The sequence below is a fragment of the Lithobates pipiens genome, unplaced genomic scaffold (genome assembly GCF_037356315.1).
Source record: "Lithobates pipiens isolate NorthernLeopardFrog02 unplaced genomic scaffold, aLitPip1_a1.2 Scaffold_8, whole genome shotgun sequence".
Taxonomy (NCBI): Eukaryota; Metazoa; Chordata; class Amphibia; order Anura; family Ranidae; genus Lithobates; species Lithobates pipiens.
Window position 1 is genome coordinate 165,734,705 of NW_027507903.1, and position 23,823 is coordinate 165,758,527.

The 23,823-nt window shown below is 38.5% G+C and overlaps 1 protein-coding gene across 7 annotated transcripts in view; it reads left to right on the forward strand.

Annotated features, from left to right (window-relative positions):
• PCLO (piccolo presynaptic cytomatrix protein) overlaps nucleotides 1–23,823 on the forward strand; it is a 490,197-nt gene that overhangs the window by 431,734 nt on the left and 34,640 nt on the right. For 4 of the 7 annotated variants that reach the window (XM_077473379.1, XM_077473382.1, XM_077473381.1 and 1 more), the window contains 5 exons: nucleotides 367–544; nucleotides 3,426–3,620; nucleotides 5,582–5,761; nucleotides 16,502–16,640; nucleotides 18,797–18,855. In XM_077473379.1, coding sequence (XP_077329505.1) covers nucleotides 367–544; nucleotides 3,426–3,620; nucleotides 5,582–5,761; nucleotides 16,502–16,640; nucleotides 18,797–18,855 — 751 coding nt within the window. Of the gene's footprint in view, nucleotides 1–366; nucleotides 545–3,425; nucleotides 5,435–5,581; nucleotides 5,762–16,501; nucleotides 16,641–18,796; nucleotides 18,856–23,823 lie in introns of those variants that run through there. The other 3 variants (XM_077473380.1, XM_077473384.1, XM_077473385.1) reach the window with 3 other exon arrangements.

Below are 23,823 nucleotides of genomic sequence, written 5' to 3' on the forward strand. Positions count from 1 at the left end.
CATAATTGTCATATCTAACATGGGACAACAATTCTTAAAAAGAGACAGCTGAAAAAAATAAAGTAGTTTAATCATTTGTCATATTGTCCATTCTTTTATATCTGCCCAGTTTTTTGCAGTTGTATTATACACAACAATTTGAAATAACTTGAAAGTTTGCTAATGATAATTTGCAAACTTTCCACAATAAAATCAATAAATATATCTGTGCTTTATATCTGCATTCAATGAATGAAGTATGTTTTCAGGTAAATACTACCAATAAAACATAACACCAGAACAAGTACAGTTGTTAATTGATAAGTGCATATGTATAGTTTTTATATTTTTATATGTTTAAATGTATAAAAATGCCTTTGCTTGTAGGTGTTAATAGATTTATCAAATGCTGCCTTTCTCGACAATATGCCACGATGGTACCCATTGAAGGAGCAAAGTGAAAGTATTGACCATGCAAAACACTCTGGCCAAAGCAGTCAACAGTCGCCAAAGCCTTCAGTCATTAAAAGCAGAAGTCATGGAATTTTTCCAGATCCATCTAAAGGTAAAGCATTATAATATTCAAATTAAAGTCAAATTAAAACTATATAAAACATATATTATGTTTTAACTCTTTGTAGTGTTAAAACCTGGTCATTTATAAACATTTATAAATGAAGCAGGAATACACAATTTGGCCACAAGCATGGGAACTAGCGGTATGAAGGCACACAGCAGGGGGTCTGCTTAATTTGTGTACTCAATACAGTTGGTGAGTCTTGTTATGCTGTAAAAGGGCTAGTAAACCTGTGCAACTGGTTACTGACAGTTAATCAGCTGTTTGGTAGTCCTTAATGAATCTGCCTTCTCATAAGGGCATATTCACTAAAGGATGTTGGTATTTAGAAATGATTCAGCAAGTCATTACATTGCTTGGTTTACAACAGTTTTTTTAAGTAGGGCTCTATACGTGGTGTATATTTTCCTTCTAGCTATATTGTCTGAATACATTTTTTTGGAGACATACGTATATAAGTAATTTCCAAGAAGACATGGTTAAAGAGGAGCTCCAGGCTCCTTCAGAAAAAAAATAAAAGTCAGCAGCTACAAATACTATAGCCATTGACTTTTAAGCTAATGACTCTTACCTGTCCAGGGATCCCATGATATCCTCCCCCAAGCCGATTCTTCAGTCGGCTTCAGGTGCAGGTGCCAGCATCTCTAGTAAGGGAAACAGGAACAGGAACCTGCTTCACAGTCTGTTTCTTACTGCACATGCATGAGTCACGCTGCGCCTTGAGAATAGTCTCACAGTCTTCTGGGTTGTGCAATGTGTTCCAGAAGACCGCGGGAGAAGGAGGGGGCCAAACTTCCATCCTAGTTCGTTGCTGCAATCTGAACCAGAAGTGGGAGCAGGTACCTGTCAAAACCAGGTAGCCGCCCCCCCCCCACCCCCCCCCCCCCAAAAATGCGCTCTACTTTAAATTTGCTTCCAAGGCTTCCAACTATGCATAAGAGAATAGGGATGAGGTATGGATTCATTGGTACCATGGGTTTGGGGGGGAAACCTGTGGGTTTTTTCAAACCATAATGTACTGCATTTTGTTTGATCCATGGTCAGAAGATAAAGAAGGGCCTCAGTATAAAAGGTGGGCACAGAGCAGCCTTATTGTCAGTGTATTGGAAGCTTCTATAGGAAAGCATAAGGAAGCCTGACAAACAGATTTGTGTCAGTTAGGAAACTGTATACTAATTTGAATTGCTAGCTCTTTAGGTAATTGACCCCTTTGCCTTTCTTGTTCTTATTATAGGGGGCTTTTTGTGTCTTTCATTTTATATTGTGGTTGATTTGGGATCACAATGCTTTCTATAAAGAAAAAAACTATTTTGTTTCAGTGTGTCAGTATTTGGGGTTATCATTTATTTGGAGAGTCTATTTGTTTTTATTTTATGCTGATAGGGATTTTATTATAGGGTAACCTGCTTTGATTTTCAGCAAGGCTTTCCTTAAAAAAAAGTGGGCGTTTGTTTCAGAAAGAATGTTTTTGGGAATATACAGTAATGATTTTTTATTGTATGTTGATAGGACCTTTTTTAAGCTGAACTTTTTTTTATTTTATTTTTATGTTGTAAGACCTCTCTTTAGAAAATTAACTTTTATTTCAGGGTTGAGTATTCAGGGGTGGCATTTATCTATTCTTTAAGCTGCCTTTTGTTTGCAAAATATCACTGCATCATTTGAAAGGGGAAAAAGCAAAAATAGTGTGTTAGACCTATTATCCCTGAATAAAACTGTCCTGCCACTGGCCAGCTGTGCACTGCTATGTCCTCTGCTGTATCGTAGCACTTGTAAAACTACTGCCTGTCCTCTTTGTGTCTAGTACATTTGGGCTTAGCTGTGCTATTTAAAATGATACTGCTGCTCTCTAATTTTACACGGCGGTGTCATCTATAGTCTCTTGATTCTTGTAGTAAAACACCTGACTGTACTATTTTTCTCGCCCACATTTCAACCAATTCTCCTTCATTAAAATGTTATACCTTCCAGTGTTATACTGCTGTATCATCTGCAGTCTCCTAATTCTTAATAAGTGTTTAATAGCACATGGGTAGTGGCAGGACGGTTTTGCATCAGCAAGTACAGGGATAGCTGCACCAAACTACTGGCCAACTTCTATATGCAGCTATTATCTATCTTTTAGTGGTACATGTCCTATGGCATGTCCCATGGCAATGCCCAGCCTGCCACACCCCTTTTGACAGTAGTTTGCCTATTAGACCTAAAATTTGTCTGAATTTACTAACAGGATTTACTGCCTAATAGACTTCAAAGGGATTCACTAAGTTGGGGTTCACCAGATTTCAAAAAGGATTTGGTAAACTCTTGGCCAATCAAACCTGGATAGATTCACTCATCGCTAATGTGCAATTGTACGTTATAGAAACATACTTGTAAACTTCAGCCCAAATCACTATGTTAATAACAAGGATTCACACAATGGCATCACTTTCTTCAAAAATCTTTATTAAACAGAACAGTGCACAACCAGACCTCTGCCTAGGGGGCAAACTCTTCGGTGTTACCCATTTGTTGGGGATCTGGATGTGCACTGATCTTTTAAATAAAGATTTTGACGAAAGTGACATCATCAAAGTGTGACTTTGCTTAGAAAATAGCATTTATATGAAGCTGACTCCACCTGTGTGCCTACAGCAAGGGACAGTACTCACAGCTTGGCAGCAGCAAGAACTTGGGAGTATCTTTAATAGTACAGCCCAGTTACAAAAGATATTCATAATAGAAATGACTACATGTTTCATTCAGTTTTGAAGATTAATTGAAAGAATGTTCAACTATAAAATGTATCATGTTTTGTAGATATAGAATAATAAAATCCATATGAATTATTCAACGTTAAACCTGTTTTATTGTTTTCCACCACTAGATATGCAGGTTCCCACTATAGAGAAATCTCATAGCAGCCCTGGTAGCTCAAAGTCATCCTCTGAGGGACACCTCCGTTCACATGGACCATCACGTAGCCAAAGTAAAGGCAGTGTCACTCAGACCCACCTTGAAGATGCTGGAGCAGCCATCGCTGCTGCTGAAGCAGCTGTCCAACAGCTTCGCCTTCAACCAAGTAAAAGACGCAAATAAATTCCTCAGCATGGCAGCTTAATGTTCATCTGTTGCCTTTCCTGCTGTTTCCCCTTGTTGACCATTATTTGTTGTCACTACTTGTTCACCTTGTTAAATGTCCTTTATTGTGAAAATTTTGTCCACATTTAATATATGTTACCTAACTTTTTGTTTACTGATACTTAATGAAACTGGCTGTTTCCTCATTGGTTCATACTACCATCAAAGTGTTTTCATCTTGTATATTGTCTGTTATGCCCCATAGTGTTGATTACTTGTTCAACTTCTGTGGGTTTAGTCTTCACTTCTGTTTTTTTTTTTTATTAGTTTGAGAATCATAAAGTTGAGAACATTTTGTACATACATATTCCCTTTTGCATCATCTACATTTAAACATTTATTCATTGACAACTATTTTAAGAAAACCTATGTATGTGATCGCTACAGTATAACCATCGGCTACACCAGACCAGTCATAACACCAAATCGCATTATTGTAAAGACAAATTCTCATACCATTCTAAGTGAATGCGTATTATCACCGCATGCTCATACATATATTCCTAATATGTAAAAAAATTAAGTGTATTTATGTTTTTTGAAATTGTAGAATTACTGTCTAGAGTCCAGATTGTTTATCTAATCAAGATCAAACTTTTTGTTTGTGGTATAGATGAAAAAGAAGCTCTATAGATAGGCACGCATAAAGTTGTCAAATAAAGGGTAAATTCTACTTAGCAAAAAAATCTACAGTGTGATACAGTATGTACAGGGCTTGAACTATGTCCCATAATTGTTAAAACATAGCTTTCTAACAGAAATATTTATTATCTTATTAAACAGTGCATATCAATGGTATGTTACACTGCAAAAATAAGTTGAGGTTGGTCACTACTAACAGTTTTCAGTTTAAGGGAGTTTTGCATAGTCAAAATAGCCATGAAATACATTGTAAATTAACATTTTTTTGTATTTAAAAGTCATTCAATATAATGTACATAATATTATTAAAGTGTCAGTTGGATATTAAAATAAATGACAGTATTGTAAAAATAATATCAGTTCTGTAAAATGTAACAAACATTTTGATGTAAGGGCTTAATGTATATAAAATCATTTGAAACAAAGGAAGGTATAGACCATACTTAGTGTTACTAGTTACATGGAAATATGTTCTCATAAAACACTTAGTGAAGCAACCTGGCCACTGTAGACGTTAACTGTGGGACATAACAGCAGGGTATTCCCATTTATTAAAATGTAGTTGGCAAATAGGGAAGATAGTGGTAATATTTTCTACATAGTAATCTGACTGATCAGTATGGTTAAATGTCTGGTTGTACAAACTCGCAACTAAAATTACAACCAATCATTGGTATAATCCATGTCACAGTGGACTATGCAACAGATTTCTGATTATATGCCTGTTATTTTAAGATATGTAAAGAAAGACCAATTATAGAGACAGCAATATTATACACTGAAACTATGATTCCTTATGTTAAAGCAAGCACTTTTGTTGTAAATAATAATTTGCTTTTGTTTTAACCTTATGGTATAGCTATTTATATTTATGCATCAACAGAAACAGGAAATCAATTTCCTAAACAGCGCTATTGTAATGTTATGGAATATGACTTGTTCTTACAATCAGGAGCCCAGAGTTTTTCGCTTAAGTGAATGAAAAATTTTCTAAGAGACATACTTGTGTTTGTCACAGAAATTTGTTATTGCATGTCTTCTCACAGGATTAGAACCATGGTGGGAAACATTTAAAACCAATAAAAAGAAACAGCCAGTTTTAAAGCCCCTTAATGCTGTGCATGTGGTGTCTCTTTTGATGTTAAAAACACTACCTATCTGAATACAGAAAAGAACACTTCTGTTTGCATGAATAACATTTAAGCTGGTTCCATCTGAGGATACATACTATGGGTTTCCATTTCACCCACACTGCCACAGCAGCACATAAAAGCGATCAGTGTAATTATGCCAGGAAGCAGCATAGACACAGCATAGCAGGAGTACTCCCAATTCAAAGAACTCAGTCTGACAATCTGCCTTCACCAGCAAATGACAGCAAAGACCAAAGCCAGCTTGCACTCAAGAAGGTGATGTCCGATGGGTCCGTCAAGGCTGAAGGTAAGGAGTGCTAATACTATTTATCATAAAATTTACTAACTGATTGCTGTTTTCCTATAGTAAAATCACTGCTATGATATCAACTACATTGCAAGTTCTTGTGAAAATAAAATGTATTTTCAGGAAAGGCCCGCTTTTCAAGAGCATACATAGTAGTTCTGTTTGAATTGTATGTCTTTATTTCGTATGATAAATCCTAAAGAACATAGAGTTTGATTTAGTAAAACTGGAGTGGAAAATATGGTGCAACTGTGCATGGTAGCCAATCAGTTTCTAACTTCAGCTTGTTCAATTAAGCTTTGACAAAAAAAAAACTGGAAGCGGATTGCTTTCTATGCAGAGCTACGCCAGATTTTGCACTCTCCTGTTTTAGTCAATAAACCAAATTGTTTTTGCCTGCACAGACTGCTGTTATCTCTCTACTCTTGGTATTCTTACTGGTTTCCCTGTAAATTGGAGTTAAATTCATTACAGTGTTTGCAAAATACTGCAAACAATGTTAAAACCCAGGTTGTTAATGTGGGCTGGACTGCAAAAGACCAGTGGGTTTTTTATATCACTAATATTGAATGTTAAATCCTATTACAAATGGTCATATGCTATTTATGCAGCATCATTTTGTCAGTAAGATCCTACATAAAAAGTGGTCCATACTGCATTTCAACTCATAAAGACATAAGTGTGCTTATGCCCATATAAGTTGGATGTTTGCACTCTGCATCTGTGCCACTGATACTTATTGTTTACATGTAGACAATGAATGCATTCAAGTAGTGGCAGCCTAAGTGCAGAATTACCTTGTATACAGTCTTTCTGTACCCGCGCTAACCACTGCATGAATGACTCTTTCAAATTTCAGATGTAAACATAAAGTGTGACCTCGGCCTTCAGTCGTTCAGAATGACTGAAGCTGAAGTCATTCTACATTGGGGATTGCACACTATTGATGTTTGCATGTTGGCCCTGAGCAGCAATGACAGTATATAGGGTCCATTTGTGCTGTATGTATGTGAACAATAGCACACATGCTTACACAGACATAAATACAGTCCAAATTGGACCGTGAACACAGATTTTTTTTAGATTTGAATTATGCATCTAAATATTGTGGACCAAAATGGACCAATATGAATGGGCTATAGCACACAGCTGCTGCATTAAGATCTGTAAAAATATGGTCCTGGGGACAGCAATTTTTTTGTCCATGTGTGTGTCATTTTATTAAAGAGAACTGCAACACAAAAACATAATTTTAAATTCTTCAAGAAAAGCCATACTTGAGTATTTTTATTATCTTATCTGGCTCTGAGCTGACAGCCACCCATGATGTGATAAGGCATACTTCTAAATAAATTGTACAATTATTACCATCTATAGGCTTTTGCTTGACTTCCCTGACAAATTTCCCTACATGCGGGCAAAGTATCATATATATGGTAGGAATGTCCGAAGTTGAGGGGTTTCTGGAATAAGGTATTTGCTATAATGCAAAAGGTTTTGGAGATATCAGTCCCCCAACAACCCCTGATTGCTCTGTTAAATTAACCAATTGAGCATATTTCCCGCTCTAAGCAGCAGTTGATTTTCTTTATGTTTTTAGTCGCAAAACTTACTATAACCCATGCCTGGAAAAAATCCTCAGTATGTGCTTCAATATATAGGCAAAATGTATCCTGGATAATGCTCAATGAGCGTATTGTAAGTAGAATTAATGATACTGTTAAACGATTTGAGGCAGTCTGGAGCCCCTGGGCCGACTATGTTCTTGTGCAGTTACAGGGTCCTTGAACAGGGTTGACTCTTCTCCTGGAAGCCTCATTTGGTTCTTTTCTCTCTGGGTTTCTCTTTCTGCTTTTCTTTCCCTTTCCTTCCCGTTTCCTTTACTCCTTATGGTTTCTCCATTATAATCCTTTCTTCTATATATGATGTCCCCCTCGTGGGGGACTTCTTATTTTCAAAAAAGGTTGCAGTTGGTGTATCTGATACTTCTTGGTTTTAGACACATCTGACATAGTGAATTGCTGGTCTCCATCAATGATTCTTCAGGGGTCTCCAAGCTGCGGCCCAAGAGCTGGATGTGGCCCTTTGCTAGCCTTCATCCGGTCCTTGGGGCACTATTGCTCCCAATGATATGAGGCACTATTCTTCCCACTCACAACAACAATGGGACACTATTTCTTCCACTAATACCAATGATGGGGAACGTCCTCTCCTACTGACCACCAACACTGAGGCTGTGTTTATTCTCACTGATGCTGGACCCGGGGGAATTTTCTACTCCCACTGGCCACAATATGCCCCCCTAAAGTCTGAAGGACTGTGAACTGGCCCTTTGCTTTAAAAGTTTGGAGACCCCTAATCTAGATTGTGTAACGATATTTGTAGATGCTCCATAAAGTTTATTTCTAGACTAAGCATGTCTTGAAGTCACTTAGAAGTTAAGTATTCTTTTTGCTCTTGTCTCTTTCCCCATAAATGTGGTGGAGAGGGAGCCTATTATTTTATGTAGTTGAAAAGATTATGCCAGAACCCTTTTCTTTGTCTGATGTTTAAATCTTCAATAAAAATGTATTGAAAGTAAAATTGTACAATTATAATTGCTTTAATATTGGCCACTTTCACCCCCTTCCTGACTAGGCCAATTTTCAGCTTTTTCAACGCTGTCGCACTTTGAATGACAATTGCGTGGTCATACAAAACTGTACCCTAATGACATTTGTATAATTTTTTTGAGACAAATAGAGCTTTCTTTTGGTGGTATTTAATCGCCTTTTTTTTTTTTGCTAAACGAATGGAAAAAGAACATTTTTCAAAAAAACTTAAATTTTTCTTCATCTCTGTTATAACATTTTGCAAATAAGTCATTTTTCTTCTTCACTGATTTGTGCTGATGAGGCTGCACTGATGGGTACTGATTGGCTGCACTGATAAGCCTGCACTCATGGGCATTGATGGGGATGCACTGATGAGGTTGCACTGATGACCACTGATAAACTGCACTGACAGGCACTGATGAGGATGCACTGATATTAAAGCAGTAACGTTAACTGATAGGGGGAACTAATAAATACTGATATGCTGCACTGATGAGAACTGATATGCTGCACTTATGGCAACTTATTGGCACTGATGGGGCTGCACTTACAATCACAGGAAAGCTAGCTAATGGCTTTCCTTTCATCACATAGGGGGTTATTTACTAAAACTGCATTGTGCAAAATCTGGTGTAGCTGTGCATAGAAAACAATCAGCTTCCGGGTTTTATTGTCAAAGCTTAATTGAACAAGCTGAAGTTAGAAGCTGATAGGCTACCATGTGCAGCTGCACCAGATTCTGAGTGCACCAATCTTAGTAAATGCTGAGTGCTGAGGAAAGGAAATGCAGATAACCGTCAATTGTTTACATGGGATCAGCTGTAATTGGACACAGCTGGTCACATGATAAAGAGCAAATGATCACCACTAATTGCCAAGCTGCGTGCTCCTGAGGGTGCGCACAAGTGGCATGACCTGGAGCACATTATATGACATCCACCCAGAATGAGGAGGGTCCCGCCCAGCTGTCAGTCTGCAATAGGACTAGCGGGAACTGGTTAAAGGCAGAAAACCCCTACAAATTTTGACAGAGAAGAAATAACAATGTATTTAGAACAGATATAAAGCTAAAATCCCCATCCATTTTGAAGTACAAAATATGTTGAATGAAAACTGTGTTTGTACTCAGGATAAAATCTTTTGACAGGGCACATCTACAGCAACACACATTTTTTTTCTGCAATTTAAGGAAGCTTCCTTTATCCATGTAAATATATCAGAGAAAGTGATAGCCATTGTGCACACGGTCAGACATTCCGATGGACAATGTCCGATAGGACTGTGTTGTCGGATAATCCGACAGTGTTTGGGTTCCTTCGGACTGTTTCCGTCTGAGTATCCGGCGGACCAAGTTTTCCAGCTGAGCTATAAAATTTTCCGACAACATGATCCGATCGGACTTCGTCTGATCATGTGTAGAGAATTCCGATCGGACAAAGTGCCACGCATGCTCAGATCAAATTCCTAGACCAAAACTATTGGCTACTAGCCTGAACGTAGTCCCGTCCTAACGAAATAACGTCATCACGTTAAGTACAATCGGATTTTCTGACAACTTTGTCCGACTGTGTGTATGCAACAGTTTGGGACAAAATCCGTCGGACAAAATCCATCGGACAAAATCCGACGGATTTGGTTGTCGGAATGTCCGACCGTGTGTGCAAGGGCTTAACATGAGCATAACACACACCGTTCATTTAGAAAACAGAAAAAAATAATGATTAGAAAACCAACATTTATTTATGAAAAATACATACTAAACAAATATGGCTGCATTACAGAAAACCATTATAGATATTCAGCTATTAGACCAGACATCCAAAGTGTGTTTAAGAGCTCCTTGCCCACTTTTACATTTTCAAAGAACAAAATGAACCACAAAGTTTACCCTCGCAGGGGGTGTCAGAACACAAAACTGAAGTCTTGTAGTCAGCACCTACACTCAGCCAGGATGTACCAGAGTGTATCCAGCCACTAACTTGCTGTCTTCTGCACTACACCTAGACTGAGAGCCAACCTGTTACCTGATAAAACATAAGATTCTGGGTAGCATGCATATTCCACCTTGGACCATGCTCTTTACCAGCTGGGGTTTTCTGTCACACACCTTCCTTCCTGTTCGAACCTGGGGGTTCAAGCACCTGTTTACTGAAAACAGCGCGCTCAAATTTTTTTCTTAATTGCAACCAGCTTGGTGCTCCACTTTGAAAAAAAAATGTTGGAGGGCCAGAAACCAGTGGCTCACCCTCTAATTGCGCTTCTTTGCCTGAAACATTCATGTTAAGGGAGCATAGTCTGTTATTAATCTGAAGTGGGATCCCAGTATTATTGCCACAGAGAATCCAGGCGTCACTTAATGTCCAAACATGCTAGCCCCATAATACTTTAATGTCTCTTTGTTGATGTCAGCTTCCAACTTAAAAAGACCAGTGGTATTCTTCTCTATATACCTTTTATCGACAGGACAGCCCTAATTTATACACTTGAGACATCATTTTGAACCATGGTTCTTTGTTGAAACCTAGGAATACTAGGACTGGCTGTTAACAGCCTGCTTCAAAATTTTAAATCTTCTTCAGCCACTGAATTTCATTTGATCCCCCAGGGTTTATGATTTTAGTCAGTTTGGTTAAGCATGCTGCTACAGTAGCAAACTTTGGACTGAACCTACAGGGTACCCAATGACACCCACAAAGGTTCTCACTTTTTTCTTGGTGATAGGAGTAGGCCAGTCCCTGATTCCTCCCACTTTATAGATATGGGGTTTTATTAGGCCTTGCTAAAACTCAGATACCTGGCTTATTTTTGGGGTTTTCTGTTAAAACTGCTTTCCTAATCAAATTCAGGACAGCCTGAACTTTAGGAAAATTACTTTCCCGGTCTGTTCTCCAAATAACTATGTCATCAAGATTGACTGCTGCAAAGTATTGATGGGCTAATAATCTCATCCATCATTTGCCTAATGAAACGGGACCTCCTTGTAAGTCAACTGTCGTACTGTCACAAACATTTTGTGTTTCCTCAGTCAGAGAGACCTGACAATATTCCATAGGTTAAATCAAGGGTGGTCAAATACCTGGCTAGATCCAACCTCTCAGTTCATTAGTTCATCAACCTGTGGCATGGGGTAAGTGTCAAACTTTGATGCTTGATTGGGTTTATGGAGGTCATTACAAAATCTCAAAGAACCATTTGGGCTTGAGCACCAAGACTATTGGGCTACAGCATTTACTTTTAGATCTTTCACTAATGACAAGGTCTAACATTCTTTTTACCTCATCTGCCACTGCCTGTCCATAATATGGCTTAAGATGGACACAAACCTTTTGCAGCTGGGAGGCCATGAGAGTACATTACGCTCACACAAAAATATGTTTGTTTCCTGTTTTGGGAAGGGGGCAGGGAGTACATTACCCCTCTTTTTCTCTTCAGCATGGGGTAAGTGTCAAACTTTGATGCTTGATTGGGTTTACGGAGGTCATTACAAACTCTCAAAGAACCAATTGGGCTTGAGCACCAAGACTATTGGGCTACAGCATTTACTTTTAGATCTTTCAATAATGACAAGGTCTAACATTCTTTTTACCTTACCCCTCCTTTTCCCTTCAGCAAGGAGCCTGTCAGTAATTTTTTTTTTATTTGTTTTTTCTTTGTTTCTGTTTTTCTGGCTGATAAACTTTGAAGTTCATCCGTTCCACTATCTCATAATGGTCCTGCAATTCAGCCAGAAACATACTTTGGGAACTAAGACTAGCACACAATTTCCTTGGTGGAAAGTTTGGCTGCTTGCCAACCTCTTATACGCCCATTCTTTGGGCCTCTTGAACCTATCATCTTAGTTATGATGGGGGTCACCCTGAGGATTTCCAGGGACTCCTCTGGCTCACCAGCTAAAAAAAATGCTAAGGAAAAAAACATTTGTAAGTCATATTAGCAAAATGTTGAGGTAATCAAGTTAATCAACATCAACAAGAAAAGCTTTTGACTCAAACAAAGGATAAAAAACTATATATATATATATATATATATATATTGTTTGTGAGGAATTAGCTGATTTTCATCATCCAGTCATGCAAAATTTTAGTTTTTTTATTGTCCATCCAGCTGTGTATTCTTTAAACGTGAAGCTTTATGATATGTACTAAGCTCTGGTAAAAATGAGTGAAACTGCATTCGCAAACTGTATAGTCTATTTGCCTTTAGTAAACTAACCCCATAGGAACCTAACTACTTGTCCTGGAACAGCCTACTTCTGCCAGACACTTGACTTTCACAAGGAATAAATCCAAAGTCACACAGACTTAATCTAACCAAGCAAATGGCTGCTCCTCAGTCCTGCACAGAAATCTGGTTTCAGGGTGGAGCATCTTCCCTAAGCTGGGAGTTTTATAGAGCCCAGAGCATTCAATCTGCTACAGCTAAGTTCGTTAACCCCTCTAAATGGCACAAAAAGGAAAACAGCTTGTTTACAGCATGAATCTGGGACAAATATGTCTCCCTTCCTGGGCACAACCATTAGTTTTTCCTGGCTTCCTGCCTTAACAAATAAATATAAATATATATATATATATATATATAGATATATATATATATATATATATATAGGGTAAGTGTTTCTTTATGATGTTCCTTTGTTTGGCTACCTCAACATTTTGCCAATATGAATTAGATAGGATATATGGTTTTGGAAAAGATTCATTCTCAGCAGTGGTAACCCCAACTACACTAGCATCAGTGTTATGCTGAAATGGGTCTGGACTCCACTCAGCATAGCCTATATTCTTTTTGGGCTAGGCCTTTCCCCACTCTCTGTACAGTTCCTGTGCTATCTTATGGCAGAAAGTCACTATGGCAGTAGGGTACTTTTTCAGTCACCATGCTCTCACACAACTCCTACCAGGTGCTAGGTCATATGCTAACGTTTTACAAGTCCAGCATGTACACTTTTCCCACTTATCTTGACTACACAATTTGGTATGCCTGGATTTGTGACCAGACCTGAGCAAGCACATGGAGACATATGTGTGGCAACCTGAAACACGAGACATGTTACAGCATTTACCTTACTGCCAACACTATATGGGCCCCTGGTCTTGGCAGGTACTCCTAAGGCTAAGCCTTTATACATGCTTAGCCCACTAAGTGTGTTTTAGATACCTTACCTATTTGTGGGTCCTCCTTGTCCATGGATACCAGTTACCAGAGGTAAAATCGGCCACAGTGGTGCAGAGCTGACAGGGAGGTCCTCATCAGTTTATTAGCACTCCACCAGATCCACCAGTTTGTCTACCTTTCCTCATTTTGTCCAAAACAAAGTACACCCAGAAGTTACTTTTTTCTATGTATAAACAACTTAAGGTAGAAAAGATCACACATTTAGAAATAAACATAAATAATACATTTTCTGAAATCAATCTAGGCAATATTTTTATTAATATAAATATATAAATACAAATAATATATTTTATTTATTACTGCAACTTATCAATAGATCCCCTTTTATGAATCACAGCAGAAGATTCAATCACTGTAATTTGAAATACATACATCAGGAAGATAACCCTGCACCAAATGTTTTGTGAATTTAACATTTACTGCTTTATAAATATAAGCCTTATATACTGTATATATTAATGATAGGGTATTTATCGATAAGTTGTCGTAACACCGCAGAAAACCATCACAGAGCTCTTGCCTTTAAAAAAGCATGACAGAGAAATGGTCAACTTAAAAATGAAAGACATCTTTTTACTAAAATAAAAAATATATATTATATATCTTCCAATTATATGTATTATATATTATCAACTGAATGAATAAAGCTTTAAAGAGTTCCAAACTAGAAGATCTGACAGAGAAGCCTGCTAAGTGAGAAATAAAGTATCTATGCTCTGTGAATGATCAAGAATATAGATCTACTAACAATTCAATCTTACCACATTACGAAGAGCATGTATTGCTGTATGTGTCTACTTCTGGAAAAAAAAAATTCTCAATCCCATTCCCAGTTAATTAAAAAGAGGGTTAAAATATTCTTGAAGAGTGGACATTTTAAAGCCCAACACTGAGGATTTTTTTTTTCCCATGCAGTGCATTGGTTATCTGCTCATTTTGCCTAAGGGTGAACACAGAGCCTAAACTAACACTATCCTTTGGAAAACAGAGCTCCCTCATGTCCAGCAGTGTACTGTTCCTGTTCCCTAGATGATAGAATTTTTTATTTATTTTTTTGGCTGGAATTGGCTTTAAAGTTTATTGACAGTATGTGCAGCCCAAGAAATTAAAATGAAATCTTAAGGTCTACGCGAGGAGGACCCCAAAAGATGACGCACAAAAAACATATAATTTAATGTACAGATTTAAGAAATAAAGGATATGTTTACAGGGTATGTCAATAAAACCACAGGAAAAACTATTTCTTTTACAGGTGCTTCTTTTTTACCACCCTTTGTTTATTTTATAAAATATTGTTTTAAACCTGCAAACTTTAAAGCTAGCACTCTTGCATTGACAACCTAGCATAAATAAAACAAATGTGTAATGAGGAAAAGCTTAGTTTACCCGATAGGTAGTCTTACTTACATTCCTTACATACTAGTCATTGACATAATTATTACATATACTGTATATATATATATATGAAATATTTAATAATAGTTTAATATATATGAAAGTTTGGATAACAAAGTTACGTTTTTCGAAGATGATTATTTTAGACCATACATAAGCAGCAATACAACTTAGTAAGATTACCTAATGTACTGATTTGTATGTCACATCAACAGGCAAGTGTCAGAGGGGCCCAATGATCATTTTCACCATCCATAAAATATGTAATTCCTTGGTTTCCTCTGTATACTCTTACAGACTTAGTAATCGTATATAAACAAAGTATATAAACATTGTAAATCCAACCACAGGGAAGAAAATTACACCGCTCCCTAATTCCTCCCAACTCAGCACTATGGATTTCTAGTTTCTAACAAACAAGATAATGGTATTCAATTCTGATTCCTCAAAACCCAAGATTTATTTAGTAAGCAGCCACTTAAAAACAGTACAATAAAAACAAAAGATTAAATGTATCACCAATTGACTAATCAATGTTTTAAAAAAATCTTATTGAAGCAGCACTCCTGTCAAATATAGCATATTGACTGGCTGGTATATATAATTGGACACATGCAATGAAAATGACTACACAGTAAAGATATCAGTAGCTGGCAGGCAAAACAGTAGATGAATAAAAGAAAAATAGAGTCCTTGGTGAGTTTAATCAGTGGATAAAAGGGGAAACTGGCAGAGAGTGCACCAATCACTGCAATCGTCCAAACGGTGCTCCACACGCCCCTCTGGGGTTCAAACTCACCAAAATGTTGAATAAAACAGGCCTCAACAACATGAACATGATATTGTGTATCATCCATTAAACTGGATGATACACAATAAAATCTTAAAATGGAACTTTTCTATGTGGAGTTTATTTATCCTTATATCCCTGGATGTCCTGATCCTCTGAGCTGTTCCTCCTGGGAGACCAAGGCCGTGTATGGTAGCGGGATATCGCAAATGTTGTTGAGGCCTGTATTATTCAACATTTTGGTGAGTTTGAACACCAGAGGGGTGTGTGGAGAATGGTGTGAACGATTGCGGTGATTGGTGCACTCTCTGGCAGTTTCCCCTTTTATCCACTGATTAAACTCACCAAGGACTCTATTTTTCTTTTATTCATATACTGTTTTGTCTGCCAGCTACTGATATCTTTACTGTGTAGTAATTTTCATCACATGTGTACAATTATATATACCAACCAGTCAATATGATTTGACAGGAGCGCCACTTCGATAAGATTTTTTTAAAACAGACTTATTAGTCAATCGGTGATAAATTGTTTTATCTTTTTTTTTATATAAACATTGCAATCTGTAGGTTTAACATGTACGAGAAGGAGATTGGTGATATAACACATCAGAAATATAAATTGTATATTTACATCAGCTTTCTGTATTTGTGTTTGTTATTGTAAGTCGTATGCAAGGTCTTTAGGAATTTTTACGTTTCTTAGGTTTTATTATGTTGCTTTGTTTTAGATATCATCCTTTAATCCAGTTGTCTATAATTCAACATTTGCCTATTTTTTTTACAGCACGAACAACTTCTCACAGGACTACTGAATCTACTGTTTCTACAACTTCATCAGTCAGCAACTATGTCAGTGGATACAACATGGAGACTGATGGCAACAATACACAGTCAGAAAACAATCTGTTTCAAGTCCCCAGAATGTAAGTCTTTTTTGCTTCTTTATACGGCCGGACAGAGACGGTTTGAATCTCAGCTGGTTTAGCAGGAACTGGTTGAGATTCGAACCATGTGTGGGCAGTCTAAATGTACCAAGTTGATCAATCAACTTGAGTACAACCAGCCTGCCAGATTCACTCGTGATTATTGCTATTGGCTGCTATAGACACTAGTAGAGTAGGGGGGAAGCCCCCCCCCCCCGCTGGCAGCAGACAATTGATCAGCAGGAGGAAGCAGCTATCACATGAGTGAGATGTTCAAATGGGTAACTAGTACTGTGTAAGGACATCATTTTATATTTTATTGTAATGCTTTCACATGTACTATATGACTGCATTCAGGGGTTTTTTCACATTCCTATACAATTAACACTGGGATGAATTCAAAAAGCAGTTAGTCTGAGCACACTTTCAGAAACTGGGGGCAGTAAAGCACCAATACTTTACAACACTACTAAGCGGGAAGTACAGTGTAAAAATGTAATGAGCAAATATGGACATTATATGGACATATATATCTTTTGTTTATTGTATTTTTATGCCATTTTTGTTTGTTTGGATAGCATGGGGAAGGGTTACTGCTATTAGACAGGAGAAGGAATGGAATCTCTGCAAGTTTTTAAAAGGGCCTGTGTTCTTGGACAAATGCAGCTTGTTTTAGGTGCCTCTTGCTGCCATTTAACATCATTTGGAGATGCTCCTGTTTTCATTCAGAATTCATTCACGAGTACTTTTGACCTCCTTCTCTGCATGTCACCAATAGTAAGATTTGCTTTTCATTTTTCCTAACATTGTTCTAAGTTATGGGAATAAATTGAAGCTAGACTTTAAAAGAAACATTTGTATTATTATTTTAATTATTATTATTATTATTATTATTATTAATTATTATTGTGAAAAAATAAGATGGTTTTGCTGTTCAATGAACTATAATGTTCTCTTGTTTCAGTACTACCCCAAAAGGTATTGAGATAGGACTTCTGACTTTTTTGATGTGTATATCTGTCCCAAATCATTGACCAAAAGTATTTGGGCTTGTGGGTCAGCATAACAGCCAAGCAGCTTGTAGCTTTACAGGAAAGTCAGCAATGGCTGACCTCCTACATCCTTTCTTGACGTTTCTTGATGTTTCCTTTAAACCCATTACATTTATTTGTATAGCAAAAATAAATAAACATTTTCTTTAATGGATCGTGTATAAAAAAGGAAGGAAAGTAATTGGGGCTTGGGTCGGAAGAGAGTGGGCCTTCGTTTCGCATTTCATTTTCTCCGCATTTTATATGAGAAATACATGATTTCAGAACTGTATTTCTAGCCTTTCTTCCCCTTACTTAACCTTAATTTTGGGTGCTCGGAACCCTGTATAAGGCAATCTGAACAAATCTTTAAAAAAAACTGATTTAAAAGCATTAATATGCTTTCATGATTTGAGAAAACATAAAAGTATTTCATAAGAGGTTAACATAGAGCACATCTAAACCTAAGAACAAAAATGTGATTTATTGGAAGTTAGCCAGCCTTCGGGTGTTTTTTTTTTTTCATATTTACTTGGTGATTTTTGGCAGTCAGGAAGATCATGCTGCTATTATCTGGTTTAGCATTACGACTTCCTTGGCCAACTCCCTGGACAAAAATTATGATACTCTTTCCACCTAAGAGATTTGAGGTGAAGAGCTGACAGAGGAAGCTGCATTGCTGAACCAGGAAGATGATTTGCTTATTTAGAAACTATTGTACATGTGTCATGTCGTGTGGATATGAAGTGTGAAAAATTTAAATATCAAGATTTGGCTGTACGGAATTGCCAATCCGTTAAACAGTTAGCATTTTGTATTTCAGTTGTACTGTATATTTGCTGTTTGTCTGGTGTTTCACTTTAAATACCATAGTTATCGTCAGATGGTTCTGTTCGATTTTATGAATCTAGGAACAGCTTTAAATATAAGAAGATATAAGAAGATATGGTTACTAAGCAATCAATACTTTCCCTGACCTTTCACCTGTATATCACTTTTTAATGAGTGAAACAAATAACATAGTCGTTGTGCTAGCAATATGATAAAGAAATATGTTTCAGTGTAACTTTGTAATGTAATAAAACTGATTTCAAGAAGGTCATCTTCATTATTTTGTTTTCAAAGTGGAAAAATGAATCAAAATGGACAAGACCAAACCGGAATAGGCTTGACTGAAACAGAAGGTAAGATATACTGTTACTTGTCTTTGTCTACTTGACATTGAAACTTCACATTATTATAAACAATAAACATACATATGGGTAAAATAGTTATACTGCCAGTGAAAGCCTTAAATATTGGGGTTTTCTCTTATTGCAATTTCCAAAGGTCCAATTGCTATTGCAGATATCTGGGGAGACAAGGGGCAACTCTTCTTGTCCCCTGATTACGGGGATATTATCAGAGAGTAATTCCTGCATTTGAATCATCGCTTGGGGATTGAAATATAAGTTTTGAAGCATACAAATTAAGTTAGGGTCAAAATTCCAAACTTTCAGTAACTTAAACAAATAAGTCTAATTCCGTGTACACACGAGTGGAATGTCCGACAGAAAAAGTCAGATGGAAGCTTTTCTCATCATATATTCCGATCGTGTGTATGCCTCATCAGACTTTTTTTTACAAAAATTCTGACGGACCGAGAAATAAAATTTTAAATATTTCCGACGGAACCAATTCCTATCGGGAAAACGTTTGTCTGTATGCTGTTCCGACGGACCAAAAACAACGCATGTTCTGAAGCAAGTAAGAGATAGAAGCTATTGGCTACTGGCTATTGCATATGACAGTTTCAGCGTAACTCCGGTCATGTGTACGGTCGGAAAACCGGTCGTGTGTACGCGGCATTACAGAATTAAAGGTTTTCTGTAACTCTACTGATAATAGCAATCCTGGGTTATAGGGACTTCCATTCCATCTGGATTATATAAGAGAAATCATATATATAGCCCTTTTAATCTAATCTCATCCTTGTCACCCCAAGATAAATTCTACCTGCTCTTTTTGGATTTATTCACCCAAGAATGAGGCTAGTTGATTAGCCAAGATTTTGGTAAGTAAATTTACATCATTGTTGGTTAGGGAGATCGGTCTGTATTTTACTATTTTGCTGGCATCTTTGTTGGGTTTAGAGATCACTGTGTTAATGGCCAAATTGGTATCTCTGTCCAAGGGTTCCTCTTGTATTATTGTAGAACAGGACACCTGGGGATGCTCTTGTATTAAAGCTGAGATTTTTTAGGTGGCAATAACTCCAGTCATATTCCCATATTAAAATTCAATCAGTTTGTTTAACCACTTGCTTACTGGGCACTTAAACCCCCCTCCTGTCCAGAGCAATTTTCAGCTTTCAGCGCTGACGCACTTTGAATGACAATTGTGAGGTCATACAATACTGTACCTAAATGAAATTGTTATCATGTTTTCCCCACAAATAGAGTTTTCTTTTGGTGGTATTTGATCACCTCTGCAGTATTTATTTTTTGTTAAAAAAATTGAAAAAAAAGGAATTTAAAAAGTTTTTTCTTTATATATTTTGTCATAAAATTTAGCAAACCGGTAATTTGTCTCCTTCATTGATGTACGTTGATGAGACGGCAGTGGTGGGCACCAATAGGTGGCAGTGATGGGCACTGATGGGTGGCAGTGATGGGCACTTATGGGTGTCAATAATGGCCACTGATTGCTTACACTGATAGGTGGCACTGATTGGCACCACTGGTGGGCATTGATAGGTGGCACTTGTGGGCATTGATAGGTGGCACTTATGGGCATTGATAGGTGGCACTGGTGGGGACTGTGGGCACTGGCAGGTGGCAAAAATGGGTGGCACTGGCAGGGGGTACTGAATGGCACAGATGAGGTGCCTGTGTTTCTTTAATATTCGGGACCGATGTCCCTTTAACATGAGCCGGTGATCGGCTTTTTTTCTCCTCACACTGACAACGCGAGGACGAAAAAAACGATTACTGAGCTTTTGTTTACATCATGTGATCAGCTGTTATTGGCTGACAGCTGATCACATGGTAATGGTCTGGGATCGGCCCCTTACATGGATCGGTGATCACCCGAGTCTCAGTGACTCGGTGATCGCAGGGAGTGTGCATAGGGGAGGACAGCCTATGACGGCCTCCTGGAAATTGAGGTCCACCCTCTAGCCATCATTCGGCTATGGCCCGGACCTCAAGTGGTTAAGGAATGTGGGATGGGGAATGTGAGGGGAGGGGGGATAGGGGAAAAGGTATTTTAAATTTTGTGTAATGTGAAATTTAATAAATAATATAAAAAAAAAATAGACATGCTAAAAACATGGACAAAGTTCATGTTTGATATATATCAGACCAAGCAAAAGACCAAGACATAGAGATATCATTCAGTTGGAGTCCCATACACAGAATATCTCCAAAGGGAGTAAAACAGATTGCAGTAGTATACTGAAAGGGTAAAGCAATAGAGAACGATTTATAACTCAATCTCTTTAAGTAGAAAGTTCAAAGCCATCTCGCCAAAACCTCATTCAGTGCATAGCTAAAATGAATACTGCAAAGACTGTATGATTATCCCTTCTGTGGCTAACTACATAACAGCTTTTACCCTGGTCTATTGGGAGGGATACCATTTCTGAGGTATAAGAATTCACCCAAGCTCTACCACAATAAAGGAATGATGAGCTGTGTGCCAGTGCTCTGGCTATATTGTCCGTGGGTGGCTGGTGTTTTTTTCTTTTGGGGGGTCAGCAAACAGCCACCCCCCAGTCAGTCAGTGGCGGTGGTGGAAACTCCTCCAGGAGGACAGCCAGGACAGTCGGCCAGGACATTAAAGCCCCGCACTTACCCCATCTAGGAAGCAGGCAGGCATCATGTGCAGGGCTTTCTTCCTTCTCCTGTGGTTTGGATCATGGTGCCTTCCACTGTGCATCCCCCGCCTCCTCTTAGGTGTCCAATAGGATTGTCTGACCTTTCAGCCATTCAGGAAATGGGTATCAGACCCATGCTTCCTGATTGTTGGAGAGGTGTGCTCTGAGTTCACCCTATTTTGAAGCCTATTAGAGCCTATGGATCTAATCAGGGGCTTAAAAAAAACTCCCACGCCACTGTAAATCATGCCCCCCACGTCCTGAAAGGGGCCGGACACATGAACAGGGGGTGGTCACGGCAGCCATGAATAGATTAATGCTATGCGTAAATCTATCCATTAACCATATAGGGGTTGCATGGATAAAGGATGTGGCGCCCAAGCCACATGAATATGTTTTTAGGTGGGGAATGAGAGTGCCCTGCTTTGTCCTGTCTTATGGCCTCTTTGATTTCCATCTATGTGATTGGACTGGCAAGGGTATTGTACAGACTTTGGTTACTTTGGGTAATTGGATATCTTAACCACTTGCTTACTGGGCACTTAAACACCATTCTGCCCAGACCAATTTTCAGCTTTCGGTGCTCTCACACTTTGAATGACAATTACTCAGTCATGCAACACTGTACCCAAATGAATTTTGTGTCCTTTTTTTCCCACAAATAGAGCTTTCTTTTGGTGGTATTTGATCACCTCTGGGGTTTTTATTTTTTGCGCTATAAATGAAAAAAGACCGAAAATTTTGAAAAAAAACGCATATTTCTTTGTTTCTGTGACAGAATTATGCAAATTATTAATTTTTCTTCATAAATTTTGGCCACAATTTATACTGCTACATATCTTTGGTAAAAATAACCCAAATTAGTGGATATTATTTGGTCTTTGTGAAAGTTATAGAGTCTACAAGCTGTGGTGCGAATCGCACAAAATTGATCACACCTGATGTACTGGTGGCCTATCTCGCTTCTTGTGACCCGAACAAGTCAGGAAAGTACAAATACCCCCCAAATGACCCCTTTTTGGAAAGTAGACATTCAAAGGTATTTAGTAAGAGGCATGGTGAGCTTTTTGATGTTGTCATTTTTTTCTCACAATTCTTTGCAAAATGAAGATTTTTCATTTTTTTTATTTTTCTCCACAAAATTGTCATTGTAATAGGTTATTTCTCTCACGTGGCATGTGTATACCACAAATGACACCCCAAAATAAATTCTGCTACTCCTCCTGAGTATTACAATACCACATGTGTGGGACTTTTTCACAGCCTGGCCACATAGAGAGGCCCAACATGCAGGGAGCGCCATCACGTGTTCTAGAAGCATAAATTACACATCTAACTTGTTGACTACTTATTACACTTTTGAAATACCAGGACAATGACACCTGACACTGATGACAGATGGCACTGATACGTGGCAATGATGACACTTATACGTGGCACTGATGACAGATGGCACTAATATGTGGCACTGATGACAGATGACACTAATATGTGGCACTGATGACACGTGGCACTAATATGTGGCACTGATGACACGTGGCACTAATACGTGGCACTGATGACACGTGGCACTAATACGTGGCACTGATGACACGTTGCACTAATACGTGGTACTGATGACACGTGGCACTAATACGTGCCACCGGTGACAGATGGCACTAATACGTGGCACCAATGGCGCGTGCCACTGATGACAGATGGCACTGATAAGTGGCATTGATGACACGTGACACTGACAACAGATGGCACGTGACACTGACAGGTGGCACTGATGACAAATGGCACTGATACGTGGCACTGATGACAGATGGCACTAATACATGGCACTGATGACAGATGGCACTATGTGGCACTAATAACACGTGGCACTGATGACAGATGCCACTTATACGTGGCACTGATGACAGATGGCACTGGGGACAAATGGCACTGACAACAGGTGGCACTGGGGACAGATAGCACTGCGGGCAGGTGGCACTGGGGTGGGGTGGATTACACTGGGGCGGATGGCACTGGGGCGGATGGCACTGGGGCAGGATGGCACTGGGGTGGATGGCACTGGGGCAGGATGGCACTGGGGCAGGGTGGCACTGGGGGGGGGGCATGGCACTGGGGCAGGATGGCACTGGGGGGGGGGGCATGGCACTGGGGGGGATGGCACTGGGGGAGGATGGCTCTGGGGGAGGATGGCACTTTTTTTAAACTTTTTTTTTTACACTTTTTTTTTTCTTCTGTACACTGACGGCTGCTGCAGCCGTTCTTCTCTCCCCTCTCACACGCTGTCTGTGTGAGGAGG